Source organism: Strongylocentrotus purpuratus, unplaced genomic scaffold, assembly GCF_000002235.5.
Source record: "Strongylocentrotus purpuratus isolate Spur 01 unplaced genomic scaffold, Spur_5.0 spur5_contig_822, whole genome shotgun sequence".
Taxonomy (NCBI): Eukaryota; Metazoa; Echinodermata; class Echinoidea; order Camarodonta; family Strongylocentrotidae; genus Strongylocentrotus; species Strongylocentrotus purpuratus.
Window position 1 is genome coordinate 183439 of NW_022145527.1, and position 17281 is coordinate 200719.

The 17281-nt window shown below is 39.1% G+C and overlaps 1 protein-coding gene across 1 annotated transcript; it reads left to right on the forward strand.

Moving 5' to 3' along the window:
• Positions 1–556: 556 nt before the first annotated feature.
• LOC115922588 (mesenchyme-specific cell surface glycoprotein-like) lies at positions 557–16913 on the forward strand. The gene is made up of 12 exons (XM_030981705.1): positions 557–1007; positions 9054–9272; positions 9871–10168; positions 10882–11026; positions 11836–11953; positions 12175–12363; positions 12981–13025; positions 13349–13455; positions 14164–14328; positions 15344–15564; positions 15750–15874; positions 16124–16913. The coding sequence occupies exons 1-12, from the start codon at positions 812–814 to the stop codon at positions 16216–16218; spliced, it is 1923 nt and encodes a 640-aa protein (XP_030837565.1). The 5' UTR covers positions 557–811; the 3' UTR covers positions 16219–16913.
• Positions 16914–17281: the final 368 nt, after the last annotated feature.

Below are 17281 nucleotides of genomic sequence, written 5' to 3' on the forward strand. Positions count from 1 at the left end.
CTGTCATCCCAACTCCTTTAGCTCCGGGTTCTTTAACTTTAAGCTTTGTGGAAATGTAGCTGACACTTGAGAGTGCCTAGGAAAATTCCATATTTGGTAGAATTTGGCTACGAGAAGACTTTAAAGGAAATATCCAATATCCTAACGCCAACTCTTAAAGAAAAAGTAGACGCAGAGCCAAAGTTTGGGAGATATAAGTTTGCCTTTTACTTCCACAATTGAAAGATGGAAGACTTAGTCACTTTGGGAAACAATGCCTTAATTGTCAAGTTTAAGTATCTCGAAGTACTTAATTATAATTAATCAAACATCCGGATATGTATTTTCGAGAGGACGCAATCACTAGTAGTACTAGTAGTAGGCAAATTCGATGTTCCCCCTTGAATTCTTAAAGACTTAATTGTTGTGTCCTTATAACGATTGCAAGGGAAGCGCTTAGCACATTTTCTTTTGCTGTTGAATTTCACAGTATTGTCAACACCACAGAACAGTAATTGCTGTATTCCGTTGTTTTTTCAATGCTTTTGTCGAACGACAGCATAAGTAGCCTATCGAGCATACATCAGCTAGCTATAGGTTGCATAGAAGACATTTTATATATCACCGACTTCCTTGCACGCGCGTCCCGTTTGTCACGCACGCTCTCTCTCTCCCAGGCAGCGCTGGCAGCAACAGGAAACAGTTCTACTCCTATCTGTCAGGGACCAAACTTCCCAAACGCAAGGGTTTCACTCGCTCCCTGTCATTCGGTCGAGGCACACGAAGTCAGACAGCAATTCAGCTAATCTTGTCAGCTAGCTATCCTGCAACCATGGGCCTTTGGAAGGTTCTTCCCATCCTGGTGTTGTGCATCCACAGCACCTTGGCAGTATGGACTCTGAAGTGGATGGCCACCAAGTACATCCCTTCGGATTATATCAACAATGGCGTCGGGGAACACAAGTACGACCAAGGTGCCGCAAACAGTGTGGCCTTTGATCCCGCAAGCTCCTTTGCATATGTTGCTGGTGAGTCAAACTCTCTTTTAATCAATCAGAACGAAGTTTAAAAAAAAAAAAAAAAAAAAAATAGAAAGGGTTCATCTGGTCATGAAATTGCATTGTGAAAGAAGCGGTCTCGAAACATTTGCGAAAGGTTGATGATGCAGTACATGGAATTTATGTATAATGCGAGGCTTTGGAATCCTCAAAATGATAATACGAAGTTTACTCTTATCTCTCTGAAAAACACATACACTGCACAAAGTGATTGGGATATATATTATGTATCCACACATACATAATTGTGGCATGAAGGTTTGGTCAAACACTAACAATTTTTGGTCATATTTTATTAATAGAGCAATTGAAGAGTAATCCTTTTCAGGGAAATTCTCGGGCAAACTGATACGCAAAGAATGAGGAAATTGAGGGATTATTCTTGACTTTACCAGAACTCAACCTTAAACAAGTTATAACCTATAAACTACTTATACATTTCAAACTAGTCCAAGTTTTAACGAAGTTAAACTAGTCTTTTCTTTGATTAAATGATTTCAAAACTTATCAACAAGGATAGCAACGACAAAGTCGTGAGATTTCCTTGCAATTATTATGCTTATGTTAACCTGTTGATATGTTCTATTGAGGAAGATTCTCATTACTGATTTAGGACTGATTCGGCAACTAATACAATGTATGACTATGAAATGAATATGAAGATTTCAACATTATTATTTCATGATAATATTCTCGCCAACTCCGAATAAGGCCTAAAGAATATATTAGTTATTCTGATCCATCGCAAATCTGAAACGTAATTGGTTGAAGCATAATGTCAGACGCGGCAGTACATCCGACCGTTTCTTGCCGCATTACTTCCGTTCTTCAATCACCCGAAAGAGGGTCTTTCGAGAGGAGTCAGTCGGATCCTAAATTGGCCCCATCCGCCTGTTTACTTCTTTTTACAGGCAAACAGGGGCAGACAGGGTTTGAAAGGTTATACCCGTTGTGTCATTTCCATTGCGTCATTAAGGACTTTCAGATTTGCACGTCTACACAGTGGACTGCTACGTGTGACGTCCTTTTAAAGCACTGACAGTCCCTTAAAAGGATGTCACATTGCCTTAAAAGGACTTCACACGTAGCAGTCCACTATGTCGACGTGCAAATCTAAAAGTCCCTATTGCCTATACCAATCAACCCTAAATGGAGGCACATTATTATTCCCGTTTTACACGAGGCCTCGTTTCTGTAGCGTTATTAACATGTGCCAACATATCCTATGGACTCGCAATTATGCCCATCGAAAAAGGGGTTTAATTTTGATTGCGCTATTACCTGTGCCAATCAAACTTTGCTACGCAATTAGCTCTTACCCATGTTCTTTACCGCAATGCTTGCTCCATTCATTTTGCAAAGACCGCATCACTCATTGCAAAGACCGCATCACCGTATTGGGAAGATCGCACCACTCACTGACGCAAGTCAACGTCAGTAAAGTGATGCTTCAGCTAGTGACGTAGCGATTGCACCACTCAGGAGGGCTAAGAATACAAACCTTGATTAAGTTACTATTTTGAATGGAAATAGGCGTCCATGGTTAGAGGCTTTTTGTTTTCATAACAATTTTTTGTTATATTAATCAATGATTATACTGCAATAAACCGCCCCTCCTTTCCCTCGTCTCTCCCTCGTCTCTCCCTCCCTCTCTCTCTCTCTCTCTCTCTCTCTCTCTCTCTCCTTCCTTCTCACTCTCTGTCAAATCACGTCATCTTCACTTTTAAAAGTGACCATGAAAAAAAATCTAAAAATATATGATAATTCCATAATTTCATTGAACTGTCCTCAAATATTTAATCAGGTTAGCTATTTGGAAGCATCCGTGTTGTACTGTGCCAAAGTTTGCCCTGTTTTAAAGTCCAAAATAAACCAACCCACCAACTTCAGCTGTCTCTTAATAAATTATCGGAAATTTAATTTGCCACTGATCCTATTGACCTTATGTTCCATTGCTGTTTATGACGTCATTACTTAAAATAATGAATTTTCAATTTTTCATTATTTTGATTGTCTTTTGTGATCTTCAGTCTATATTGTCTTCTATCTGATATTCCAAAAAAAAAATCTAGACGCAACCTCAACATCGGTAGTGTTACAAGCAAAAACAAAAAAACAGCATCAGTTTAATCGACAATTATAAGCACCGTTTTTTTTTTTTAATAATCTATATCTTTCAATTTAAATGTAAAGAGATTGTATTCACTTATATTCCATGGTGCAAATTTCAGGCGGGAAATTATTTACCGCAAAGTCATGTTCCACGCTTATTCACCTATCATCACGAGGAACAAAGTTACTTTTTTTTTTCAATCAGTGCAGTTCCTTTTACTCTTGGCGGTGTACGTGTGAGGGGGTTGATATTGGGGGCTGATTTTATCTACCATGGAATTGCTATGACTTCATCGAGGGGTCGCTAGCTTTTTTGTTTCCCGATACCACGTCCCCTCGCAATACCCCGTGATTCCCCTTGACTTCAGACGACTATATGCCGATTAGTCACTCGCGGTAAACCGTTGGCAAAAGTGGAATAGCTCTAGGGGACACAAGAGCACATCCCCCACCGAATGGCAAATAAAAAGAAACAAGAAAGAAAAAGACGGGGGAAATGAAATGGAACGTGAAAAGAAAATGAGAGGTCTGGACCCACACCTTCTCATTGAACCTATGAACTACTTATAGTCGCATTTCACCAACCCTGGGCCCCCTCCCTCCGTGATATCGGTACCCCTTCAGTGGCGAAACATTGCTACGCCACTCCCGACCTGATGATGCCCGTGAATCAGAGAGAGAGTTCACTCGCAAATGGCGTGTAGAGATAAGAGAACTGCAATTCACCGGGGATGCTGACTTATGCTTCCGATCCTTTATCCTTTTCTTGCAGTGCTTATTAATGGGTTGACGGACTTGGTTGGTTAGAGAAATAGGGTTGGGCTGAGCGTCGCGAAAGGGGGATGTGGGCTAAGCCCCCCCCCCCCCCTTCTTCATCTCTCCTGTTTTCCCACATTTCATTTCATTTCCCACAAACCTGAAACATTAGTTTTTTTATTCAATAGTTTCATCCCATACCACTTGTTTGCTCTTATTCACAGTCCATGTCACTCATTCACATCCTTGGAAAATGGAGTTTTGATACTTGTAGGCAAAGCGGTGGCAGATCTAGGCTAGAGGCTCTCCCAGCCCCCCGCCCCCTTCCCCCGTCTTCCAATAGTAGAACACAATTAGACATACCCTCAGCAGAACATTTATCCCCTAATTATTGTTCCCCAATCAAAAAAGCATCTGAAGTTGTGATAACATCTTCTTCTTCTTCTTCTTCTTATTCTTCTTTTCCTTCTTTTTCTTCTTCTTCTTCTATTTTTTTTTTATTTCTTTCTTTTTTCTTCTTCATTGATTATTCTTTGGTGAATTCTGTCAAGCCTACTGAACCTTGAGTAGATTCTGACTCTTAAGAACAGGTGTATATGCAGGCAATTGAGCAAGTATCAATAAACAGTCAGCTACCTTACCGTATAACTTATAAACGGATTTAGGGGCACTGCTAAAACAGTGTGAATTGGGGTGCGAGAGATGTTGGGGGAAGGACCTAATAATATCAGCTGAAAAATAATAAATGCGAAATTTACAGGGTGATAAAATTGATCATTCTAATTTTTAATAGAAGGGGAGGGGGGGGGGGCTTTCCACTCCAATCCTCCCGCTTGTACGATATCTAGCTCTGATCACATTACGCTATTATTTGACAGTGACGGGCCCCTGGCTCATGCTGCGATGCGTCATTTCCCGTGTTATGGTGGTGATGACGGCGATAGGTAGATCCACTTTAATTCTCCTCGGGAGACACGATAGGCAAAGTTTAAACTGCAATAGTCCTGAGTTTAGTCACCCGATGGTGCTGCATTGCAGCCGCAAAACACATTTCGCATACCTAATTTATTCATTCATCCATTTTATTACACTGAGCAGCATAAAAACAACAGGGAAATTGAACATGACCAGATACATACATTATACACAATGAAAATAACTTAATACAGATAAAATTAATGTTATGCCGGAGTAGGCAGCAGCCAAAACAAGACACTTATAATGAGACTGATCCAGGAAAAAACAGAAAACAGATATTGTATATAACTTTTAGAAACCGATCTGAAATCACAACTACTATATTTACTTAAATATGTAGTTATGCCGGAGTAGGCAGCACCCAAAACAAGACATAATGAGACTGATCCAGGAAAAAACAGAAAACAGATATTGTATATAACTTTTAGAAACCGATCTGAAATCACAACTACTATATTTACTTAAATATGTAGTTATGCCGCAGTAGGCAGCAGCCAAAACAAGACACTTATAATGAGACTGATCCAGGAAAAAACAGAAAACAGATATTGTATATAACATTTAGAAACCGATCTGAAATCACAACTACTATATTTACTTAAATATGTAGTTATGCCGGAGTAGGCAGCACCCAAAACAAGACATAATGAGACTGATCCAGGAAAAAACAGAAAACAGATATTGTATATAACTTTTAGAAACCGATCTGAAATCACAACTACTATATTTACTTAAATATGTAGTTATGCCGAAGTAGGCAGCAGCCAAAACAAGACACTTATAATGAGACTGATCCAGAAAAAAACAGAAAACAGGTATTGTATATAACATTTAGAAACCGATCTGAAATCACAACTACTATATTTACTTTTTATCTCCCATTAATTTACCACGACATATCCGTTGTTTTAATATCCCCTTTTTTTACCTGAACATACAATCCCGACGTATGAGCGATATTAGAGAACAAATCTAGTTTGTCTCAAATGTCTTTTGTAATGCTCGAGTCTGGCAAAATATTGAAAGATAAGTATAATCCCTGAATATGCTGAAAAAATATCAATGCTGCTTGCGCTACATAATGTAGATGGTGAATCAAGTGTTTGCATCAGTATTCGCGGAGTGGCTTAATGGCTTAACTGATGTAGATGAGATATTAGCGCGCGTAATACTCTCTTTCTTAACTAAAGTTAATATCTGATTATTTTTTTATCAGAACTTCCCCTCTATCTGGGTAACTATTTTATTATGACATTCAACATGTTAAATTGTATGTATTCTCTGCCGGAGTACATATTTTTATTAGGTAATACGTGTAATTTGTGAATCTATCATTATTTTATTCGACTCGATTCCCATACCTTATTATACTTCCTGTATATATCGTGTTCGGACTATGTAAATCGTTGTCATATTCGCACATTTCAATAGGTGATTTTAAAATTGTCCGGGTTGATTTTTAGAAAGTTTTTGCGATCGTGTCATCAGTGTTTTCGTCTCGTTGTTGTTATTGTTGTTGTTGTTGTTCTACTTCTTCTTCTGAGTTTTGGAATGGGAAGATTTCCGATATGAAAATATTGTTTAAACACGGTCAGATATTCCGTTTTATTTAAACCAGGAAAGGAAGGCGCCGTAAAGACAAGAGCAGGATTTTGAGTTAGAGAGATTTAAGATAAGAAAAACAAATTGTATAGACACGGCCATAGTTTTGAGCTAGAGTTCATGATAGACTCTAACCAGAAAAGGAAGGCACCGTGAAGACAGGAGCAGGGTTTCGGGTTGGGAGAGATCAGACGAGATTTCCTTGACCCCCTTTCCTGTTTTTCCCCCTATCAAAGGTTCATCTTAAGCCCCACTAGGGGGTGGCCCCTTCCTCTTCTCTTCCCGCTGCCCTTCAGAGCGATCGAGGGTCGTGTCAAGTTCCTTCTTTACCCTACATAATAAGTGTGATGAGAATCAAATGAGACAGTGAAGTCGGATTTAATATCATGATCTTGACAAAGTTTTTGTTGACTTTGACATAGAGGATTTACTGATAGTATTGGCTTAATGCACAATAAGCCATGGACTTCCGTTTAATCCTTAAACTGATTTTCTGTCGGGGCTATAGTATTACAAATATCATATGTTATGTTCTTGATCAAGCAACAATGAAACATTTCAAGGAGCATTCTAAGTTGTTATCTTCTGACTGGAGACAAAAACAAAATGTATATATTTTGATATGATTTAAGAATCAATACGGGATTTCCGAATTCACTGATTAAATATTTTCTGTCAAATGATTCAAAAGCAATGTGAGTTAAAGTTTATCAGTTTATTCCTACAACATAATTATGGTTAAATATTTGCTTTGTATTCAGCTCTCTTGCTATCTACCTCCCTCCCCTACCCTGCTCCCTCCTCCTTCTCTCTCTCTCTCTCTCTCTCTCTCTCTCTCTATCTCTCTCTCTCTCTCTCTCTCTTTCTCTCCCTCACTCCCCCACCTATCTCCTTAAACCTTTCTCTTCTCACTATTTCATACCTTTCATTATTATAAGGTCGTTTGACCTTTGCATAACAGTATAATACATTTAGTATCATTATAAGGAGAAAAGTAAAAAGGAGACAATATTTTCCATCACTTGTTGTGGTATTGAATTGATTATACTCTTCACCAAATAAGGTTAAACTGAAGGGACCTCCTCCCCCCCCCCCCCCCGTCACGTGTTAGTCACGTCTCAGCATATTCATCCTGAAGGCATTGACGTCAGAGGATATGAGCTCCTTACTTGTCTGACGTGGCCACACCCAAACGTTTAAGTTTCAAAGGGCTAGCCACACAGCACCAATAACGGTGACTATATTATAATGCCCACAAGACAGTATAGCATCGGTTTATGTAGAAATGGTTTTGGAGCTGAGAACATTGTGCTGAAGGCCTTTGAATTAGTCAGCAACACCAATAACCTAAATCTTTTGCAAAATATACCAATTTATAGTAATAGTTATCATTATCATTATCATTATCGGTAATGGAAGAAAATGGGGATCATCCCAGGAGTCCGACGAACAACAATTATGGGACAATATAGATATAAAAGAAGAAAGTTCCAAATGATTCACGAGATTGACAGCTAACGAGGCCGACAAAAAAGGGAAATACGTCAGTCTAGCGAGCCCTCTGAAAATTGGCCAGAGGGTCCAAGAGATCAATAATGGCTGTAGATCTCGGAGGCGGTAGCTACTGGGAATATTAAAGTTACAGACCATATAAGGTCGACGCATTCCATTTTATAATAATGACAATAATCATAATAATAAAAATAATATGTCCATTTATATAGCGTAGCTAGTATAATTATGAATATAGTGTACTGCGTTTTATAAAAAGTATCACATGTTTAGTATTATTCTGCATGGCTGAAGCTGAGATACCATGATAAGGCGCTTGACCAATCAAGGAATTTACTCGTACTGGGTACCCATTACTTCACCTGGTAGGAGAGTGGCAAAATGTAGATTAATGTCTGGACTCGAACCACGAACCTTGTGATCCATAATCCGGTGACGTATTCACTAGACCACGAAACCTCTAAGACTTTATACGATTTTGTATCTATCCCATCGGCCAGATTTTATTTCTACATATTTTTTTATTAGGAAAGGGTTAATTCTGTCCTAATGACGCTTATCAAGTCTTACGTGTAAGATAAGAAGAATTGTAACAGCAGTTACATGTATATATGATCTACGGATTAGACTTCTTAATTTACAAATTGAATTTGCCTTTAAAAGAAGCCCTGTTTTCTTCAAATAACCTCATATATGATAATTCAATAATGATAAGGGGCCTGCTCTGTCAGCATCGAGTCTGCTCTCAGTAGATCTTTTTCTGGAATCCCTATAATGAAGTATATTACATTTATTAAACCGTCGTGGGGTTATAAAGGAGACCAATCCCAATGAATTTATTATCAGAGGCCCTTTTTAAATTGACTACATTTTCATGAATAGGCCAACGATCTAATGTAAATAGGTCCATGGGTATAGGCTTATGAAGACATTATGAGATATGGCAGATGCACTGACAAGAGTTCGGGTAGAGAGTTACTCTGACCAGAGTTTGGTACTTTTTTTTCTTCTTCTCTTCCTTTTCCTCTAATCACATGTGCATTTTTTTTTTTTCAGGTAATAAATTCATTCAGGTCGTCGATTACTCCAGATTCGCACGACCGAACATTGTCCGTCGCCAGAAGACGACGGCTCCGGCTGCAGATATCGCCCGATGCGGATTCTTGGTCGCCTGGATTACCCGCGGTGTCAAAATAACCGATCCGGGAACCGTCCATGTGTGGGATATGTACAGGCGGGTCAGTAAGAAATGGAATCTTCTATGCGATGCCAAGGGTGAGAATGCCTCTCAAATTGTTATCAAAATTAGTTCAAAATCGGAAGATTGTGTTCGAAAGTGGTCATTTAATTGTGTTGTAGACAAATATTAGTTAGTTATTTTGAATGTGTGAATGTACTAGTTGTGTAGAGTTGATACATTGGAAAAGTGATGTTTTGCCATCAAGATAATAAAACAATATTTTGAAAATGCTAAGTCCGACGGATAAAAGTGGAGGCAAACAATTTCACTGCTACTGGAATTTCATATATTATAATGTGGGACAGCAAGATATAAATAAGTAATATATTTATAAATATATATATATTATATATTACTTATACTTATATAAATATATATACAAAATAATAAATATAGACTCCTACATCTTTTCTGTAATGATGAAATAGTATAAGCCGTAGAATCTTGTACGAGGTCACACAATTTAAAGTTTTTTTTTAACTTGAAGGACTTCAAAACGATCATATAAATTATAAGAGAACAAGTAAGAAGCATTATAGTTAAAATAAAGCTTACCATTCACATGCCTCGTGGACCGGAAGACACAGGAATACTCTTCATATCATCAACTTTTGTTCTTGTTTCTCTGTCTAGTCGGCGCCGACCCAGTCAGCCTGAAGTTCTTCCACAACTGCGAAACGATCGTGATCGCCAACAAGGGTACGCCGGCCGCAGATGCGGCGACCAACACCTTCACGGATCCTGAAGGAACCATCTCCATCGTCCGGATCGTGAAGGCCCAACAGCAGCAGCAGCAAGGCGGTCAACCGAACTACCCAGGACAAGGAGCCGGAGCCGGAACGCGTTTCGCAACCACTCAAGGCAATTGCGCTGCTCAATTTGGCCATCGGATGACCGTCACCACAATTGATTTCAGAAGATTCAATACCATGTAAGGATAAAGCACCCCCCCCCCCCACGCGCGGTTGTAGAAATATTTTTTGTTTTTGTTGTTGGGGGTCGGGGATCGGTGGCTGTGAGGTTGGGGTTCTCGCATTTAAAATATCGGGGAAACTTGACGACATACGGGGAGGGCGTGAACCCAAAGAACCCCTCTAACATCGCTTATGCGCCGCGCAGCACGTCGTAACCACGTACACAAAACGAACCGACTGCGATCCGATTCTAAATAATGATTTCAATATTAGAAATCTAGATTTATAGTGCATTTCAAACCTCCTAGTCGGATTAAAAGCCAAAAATGAGCCTCGAATCGAATATATAGTCATTGGACGACAGGTCCGACATCACTATGATTCGCTGTCAATTTGGATTTGTATGAATTTATTAAAAGGAGGGTTGCAATACCTCGAAATTTCTATCTTATTTATCATATGAGTATTCAAAACCTCGATCATTTCGTTTTACAAGTTTTAAAGTATAGTTCTTTAAAGGATATTTTATGAGCAATTGCTATTAGTGTGTATGTTACGCGGCAACAGCGAAAAATATGGAGTATTGCGTCGGTGATAGTACAACTATCAGTACGACCACCACGACTGGCAAATGTACCATTTTACATGTGACCTCACATTGACCAATCTTGTTGGTAGATTCTTGGGTTGTGAAAAGTCATCACGTATATATTTTTTTTTAATCTTTCAGGACGAATAGGCCATTCCTCAACGGAGTCCGCATGCCATACGACGGTTCAATGGACGGCTCTAGGCCAACGCTATCCAAGGCCCTCGAACCAACATACGTCACTGGAGACCCAACCTACAACGATACCGCCTACGTCAGTCTCAGGGTATGTTTAGATCAGCTAGCAAAAACAAAGTCCTGTTAGTGTTTGTAAAGAATGGAGAGACCCATTGCACGCCTGGTTACATCACGTGGGATCTACATCGCGCGTTTGGACCCACGTCCTGTTTAAACCGCGTTCAGTTGGACCAACGGAACAGCATCAAGTTGGAACTGGGTCCCTTGTTGAACCACGTACCGTTGGTCCTGCGTTCATTAATCTGACCTTCGTCCAGTTCTATTGGGATTCTGTCCCTTTGGAACATTGTCTCCTTGGACATGCGCACAATTGGTCATACGTTGTACAACTGGACCTTTGTCCCGTTGGATCTGCGTTCCATCTGGTCCTGCGTCCAATAATATGACCATCGTCCAGTACCATTGGGATCCTCTCCCTTTGGAACATTGTCTTCTTGGACCTGCGTCTCCTGGACATGCGCACAATAATTGGTCATCCTTTAAACAACTGGACCTTCGTCCCGTTCCAACTGCGTTCCGCCAACGTCTTCTTCGACCCGCGTCTCCCTGGTACCGCGTCCCGTACTTGCACCCGCCTCTAGTGGGGTGGGCAAAACCGGCCCTTCCACCTTTAAACAAAATAATATTGCATACCTTTAAAAAAATACCAAATGAAAAAGTGCCCACCCCATTCAAGTTTTTAATCTAATAGGGGGCAAGCATAAAATCTACTAATCTGATTTAAGAGAAAATTTCGGAATTATGTCCGACCCTTTTTCAAGATAAAAAAATCTAGATGCAGACACCCAATAATGACGTCAGTGATTTTATTTGATTTTATTTTTTCATAACGTACAGGCCAACAATGCTGTCGTCCAGCTCATCCTCACTCCCGGAAACGAGGCCATCACTGGGTTCAACCCAATGGGTATGAAAACCTGGTTCAACAACGATCTTGATGCTTCAAGTACACCTCGTAAGTGCATTGTTTCGTTAAAACCCTGAACGGCCCTAGATCAGGGATATACGAGCCCTCAAAAACGTATCTGAATATTTATCTGTAGCACCAAGTTGAGTTTAAGAAAGTATGTGTCAAAAAAGTTCAGATCAAAAGATTTTTTGTTTTTCTCTCTATGAGTGACATGATTTGTAGATCTGAGGAAGCATTACATTTCAACCCGTTACCTTTCCTTTCAGGGGGCATATCCTTCAACAAGTACAACATGTACAGTATGAGACAGCCGAATGCCATCGAGTCCTTTGAAATCAGGAACCAATACAATCTCGCTTCATACCTCTTCACCGCCGATGAGGGCGCTACAACTTCTTACAGGTCTGGAAGCAAATCATTCACCGATGCTGTTCCCTTCTCCAGGCTCCAAAACCGTAAGTACATCCTGGTAGTGACGTCACTTCTAAATCAAAGGCAAAACGCATTATCCTTAGCGGAAGGGAAAATGACCCGGCCCACTATTTTGCTAACCGTCAAGATGACTTTGCATATATACAGTATTATGCAGACTGATGTCCTTTGGCAAGGCATTAATCTACGTTTGCCACTCCATACCCAGGAGAGAAATGGAGACCTGGTAGGATGACGAAAAAAATTGTGTTATAGTAAATTAATTGCCATATGTCCTCACGGTGATTATACTAATAAGGTAGGAATACTCCCCAGGGAGTGGAAATGGTGCCGATTGTGCGTGAATAAATCCGATGACCGCGGTAATTCTGTAAAGCGCTTAGAGACGGTATTTCGTATCAGTAAGCGCTATATAAATCCAGATTATTATTATTATATTATGATTCCTTGTCATTTTTTGTCCATTTTTACAATCAAGCAATTCATGTCAATCACAGTAAAAGAATTCATTTAAAAAAAACAGAGCAATGAATGCTAGCATCACTTGTACAAACTTGCATTACCTGTATAAATTTTCATTACCTGCTTAAATTTTGATTAACCAAATTGTATTCATTCTTCTTCTTCTTTAATCCTTCAGTACCCAATTACATTAGCAGGAACCACACAGGGCCAGGACAGCTCGGTAAGTTCGATCAAGTGATATATTTTTTTCTTTTATTGGTTACTTTTATCCTTATTCCATGCAAGTTTTACAAAGGAGGTTTTTGTATTTAAAACCAAATTTTAGAGCGCTTTAAAAACATAAAATAATAATAAAAAAGGAAAGCGATTTCCTAGTATCCACTTTCTTAATTTATTCGCTTAAATCCAATATAATCAAGGGGTAATGGTGCGGGCTTGAAGTCCCCCGCCAGAACAGCTACTGCGTGGTAGGCTTTAAGAGATCTTATGTATAAGAATGCAGTATATTCATTTCTTTGCCCCATTTTTAAAATTTCTTTCCAGGCAATTTGGAAGTGAGTCGCGTCGACGGTCTGAGGAACCCCCAGAACCCCAATTCCGGCTACGACTACGTCAGCTTCTTCGGAGGGCGAGGAATTTCTATGTTCAAGGTAACTTGTTTCTTCTTCTTTATTCTTCCTCTTCTTCTCCTTCTTAGTTCTTGCTAGATATGACAAACATTATTGTTTACCCTATACCTAACAATACGTAATACATGCAATTTGCATTCTGGCTATGAACATAGAATTATTCGTAACAGGTGAATGAAATGTTTCTTATTTAGGCACTTTATTATAAAAATGGCCTATTCCGACGGTTCACAATTCCGACAATGGAAATTGATTCTGATATTCCGAAAACGAAAGAGCCTCAGGGTTTATGAACCTTATTATATTTTCGGAATTGTGAACCCTATTTCACATTAAAAAAATTCATTTTCGAAATTACGAAGCTTTTTTCTTTTTTTGAATTATGAATCTTCAGAATAACAAACCTTCGGATAATTCCTCAAAAGTTCGGAATTATAAAGTCTATTTCATTTTCGGAATTACAATAAGTAGGAAACGTTGGAATTATGAACGCTGTTTCATTTTCCGAAATACGACCCTTCGAAATAACGAACCTGTGGAGTAATTACTAAAATGTTCGGAATTATATATGAACCTTATCTAATTTTCGAATGTGTAGCTCCATTATGGGAAATTTGCGTTGCGGAATTATGAACCTTCGGAAAATGATACACTGGTTTTAAAAAAAATGGATCTTCGGAAAAACGAGTCGGTCTATTAAACCCCCATTATCTTCCTTTTCTTTTACAGTTCAACGACACAAGCAGCAACCTGGATCTGGTGTGGGACAGTGGTGATCAGGTCGCCCGGGGCGTGGCCGAGACTTACCCTCAGGTCTTCAACTCCAAGAGTACCACCGCCGACGCGCAATCCCATGGACCCAAGTCACAGAGGGATCTGGCTTCCACCGAGAGGGTATTTATTGCATAATCAACATTTTCACATGCATGTAGTGGTAGTATAAGGGAGTTTACAGATAGCACATGGTACAAATGACCCCAAATATCCACAGATCTTTTACACATGGAGAAGTTCCCATTTGAGCATCTTAAAATAATAACTGCCAAAGTCCTAGTCTGTTGTGCTTCATGAATACCTTTTGTTTGACCTCTTGAAAAGAATACTTTCACCTGCGTATCATAGGATGTACCGTTGGTGCATAAATGAATAATGTTACATAACTTTCACGAGCGCATATCCAGTATTCATCTCTGTGGGTTTTACCATTTTGGTACAAATGACCTTTATCTGCCCATGCGCAGATGGTATCTGTAAACTCCCTTATTCAAGGGGAGGTTCCAGGATTTTGTAAGCAGGGGGCCGGGCATAATTCCGATAAATCAAGGGTATAGTCTTTGTTGTGTATAGTTAAGTCTTGTTGGGTTTTAAAAGGGGTAAGGGCCGGTTAACTATTGTTCCCCGTAAAATTCTCATCTGGTAGCATAGCGAGGAAGCCGATGCAGCCCCCCCCCCCCCACACACACACACTCATACGTGGTATTTTAAGAGTTTCAAAAATGCTGTAATCATTTTATCAAAATGATCGTTCATAATATTCTGAGAGAACTTTTGTAAATAATATGTTGCATTTATTTAGCGCATGACATGAAACATTTCAATGCGATTCGAATGGGCTATGAAAGAATGACAAATTCAGTATGATAAATACAGACCTTACCTATAACAAAATTGAGAATAAATTCTTAAGTCCCCCCCCCCCCCCTCCCCCGCTAAGTCTCTTCTTCTTCTTCTTCTTCTTCTTCTTCTTCTTCTTCTTCTTCTTCTTCTTCTTCCTCTCTCTCTCTGTCTCTCTCTCTCTCTCTCTCTCTCTCTCTCGAGATATATTACTCTCTCCGTCTTTATTTACCTTTACAATCACCCCTTTTTTAATCATTTTAAAAATTATCCTCCTTTTTCTCTCTTCCACCAGGGTGCACAATGCAAAAGTCTTGCCGTCGCCAAAGTTGATCGTGACACCACCCTCGTCTTCGTCGGAGCCGACGGACCAAGCGTCATCGGTATCTTCAGCGTGTCCCAGAACGGCAGCTACCCCGCTTACGAATCGGTCTACCGCAAGGCCCCCATGGACGGAGAATTCTCCATTCTCATGGATAACAAGAACATGGGCGACATTGATCCTGCTAAGCTCATGTGAGTAGAATTGATTTTGTTTAAACTTAATTATTCTGATTTTATTGTATTTTTTTAAATAGTTATTATTAACTACCATCATCCGTATCATGTTTACGTGGGTTACCAAACATGTCATCTTCGTTATTTCTATTTCATTTCCCCAAGTAAAGCATATTGAATCATTTTCACTTTATTTTTTACAGATTCGTCCCAAGATCTGCCACACCCGACAACTACAACTATTTGATGGTGATGGGCAAGAAGAGTGGTACCCTCTCTATGTACAGGATTTTCAGAGAATCCCGTAGGAACATGCTGAACAGACTAAGTAAGAATTGACATTAATCTCTTCGACCTTTTCTGCGTTTATACATGTACGAGCAAACGTGAGCTATGATAGAAGAGTGTGGAATACAAGAGAAGAAAAGAAGAAGCAAAAATTAAAAAAAAAAGAAGGAGGAGAAGAAAATATAAGACAAGTAAAGAAGATATGGAATAAGAAACATCATAATGATAAAGATGAAGACAGTTAAGTAAAATGTTCCTTCCTCATTTTTTCTCCCTCTCTCTCTCTCAGGAAAAGAGGCCCTCTCAAGCGCTTCTGCTCTCAACCGTTCAGTGCCTGTCATTCTGTTGTCTTTCGTCTTTGCTGCATTTACCCGCTTCCTGTAAAATTCCAGGATAAAATCATAATAGAATTACTTCCAGTTATAATGGACAGTAAAATATAAAACGAAAAGTAGTTTTTCATTGTTATTATTATGTGTAAACAGTCTTTCTCGAAGTGATTAAAGGTTTTTCTGATATGGCCTGCACATTGTTTTATAACATTTGTTTTTTAGTATAACCTAAGCATTATTCATTGCTGAATTATAAGTTATCTTTTAACAATAATCAAATATTAGAGATACAACATTTTCTGTGCAACATGAATGGAACTTTTGTCATTTTAACCTCAACAACGGAAATGTGATTTAGGCTGGTCAATTTTATTACAACCCATGTTTTATGTTACTCGTTAATTTATTTTGCAGTATGAAGAGTGGACGTTCAATCCACAATGATGTGCAATAGACTCATTTTATAATTTTCAAGTAATCAAGAAAAGCTTCCTAGTTAGACCAAGAAATTCTTGTCATGTACATATTACAGATCATGACTGTTAAAATTGTATGCTTTCTTTCGAATGTTATAAAGTTGTTTATTCTCTAGGTGTTCTATATAGTTGTATCTAGTTTGTGATTGATTACTCGGTGTAGACACGTTTTTCTGAAGATGTACAGATTTTCTCGTCATGTAGTTCTTCATACTAAGGATGATTATTCTGTCATTTGAATGATTTAATAAAATAACTCCCTCTTATAGAATGTTGTTATGTGTTCTCATATTTTATTTTGAACTACCAATAGTATTTACTTCATGACTGATTTGTTGAAAGGCGGAGGCACAATTCCGAAAATACAAATTCTGACAACCAAGGAAAATATTACATTATTTTGTTGCATGAGACTTTGTGGTATACCACAGAAAAACAAAAGTATTGGTCGGCGTTTTCTTTTGTGTGTCCCACCTTGGTTTTAAATAGAGCAAGGGTTGTCTGTGTCTCCACTTGTGATTTAAAGGGGCATAGGGGTAGTACCTCCCCCCCCCCAGCCCCCCCCCCACCCACACACACACACACACACACACACACACACACACACACACACACACACACACCGACACATTTTCGAAT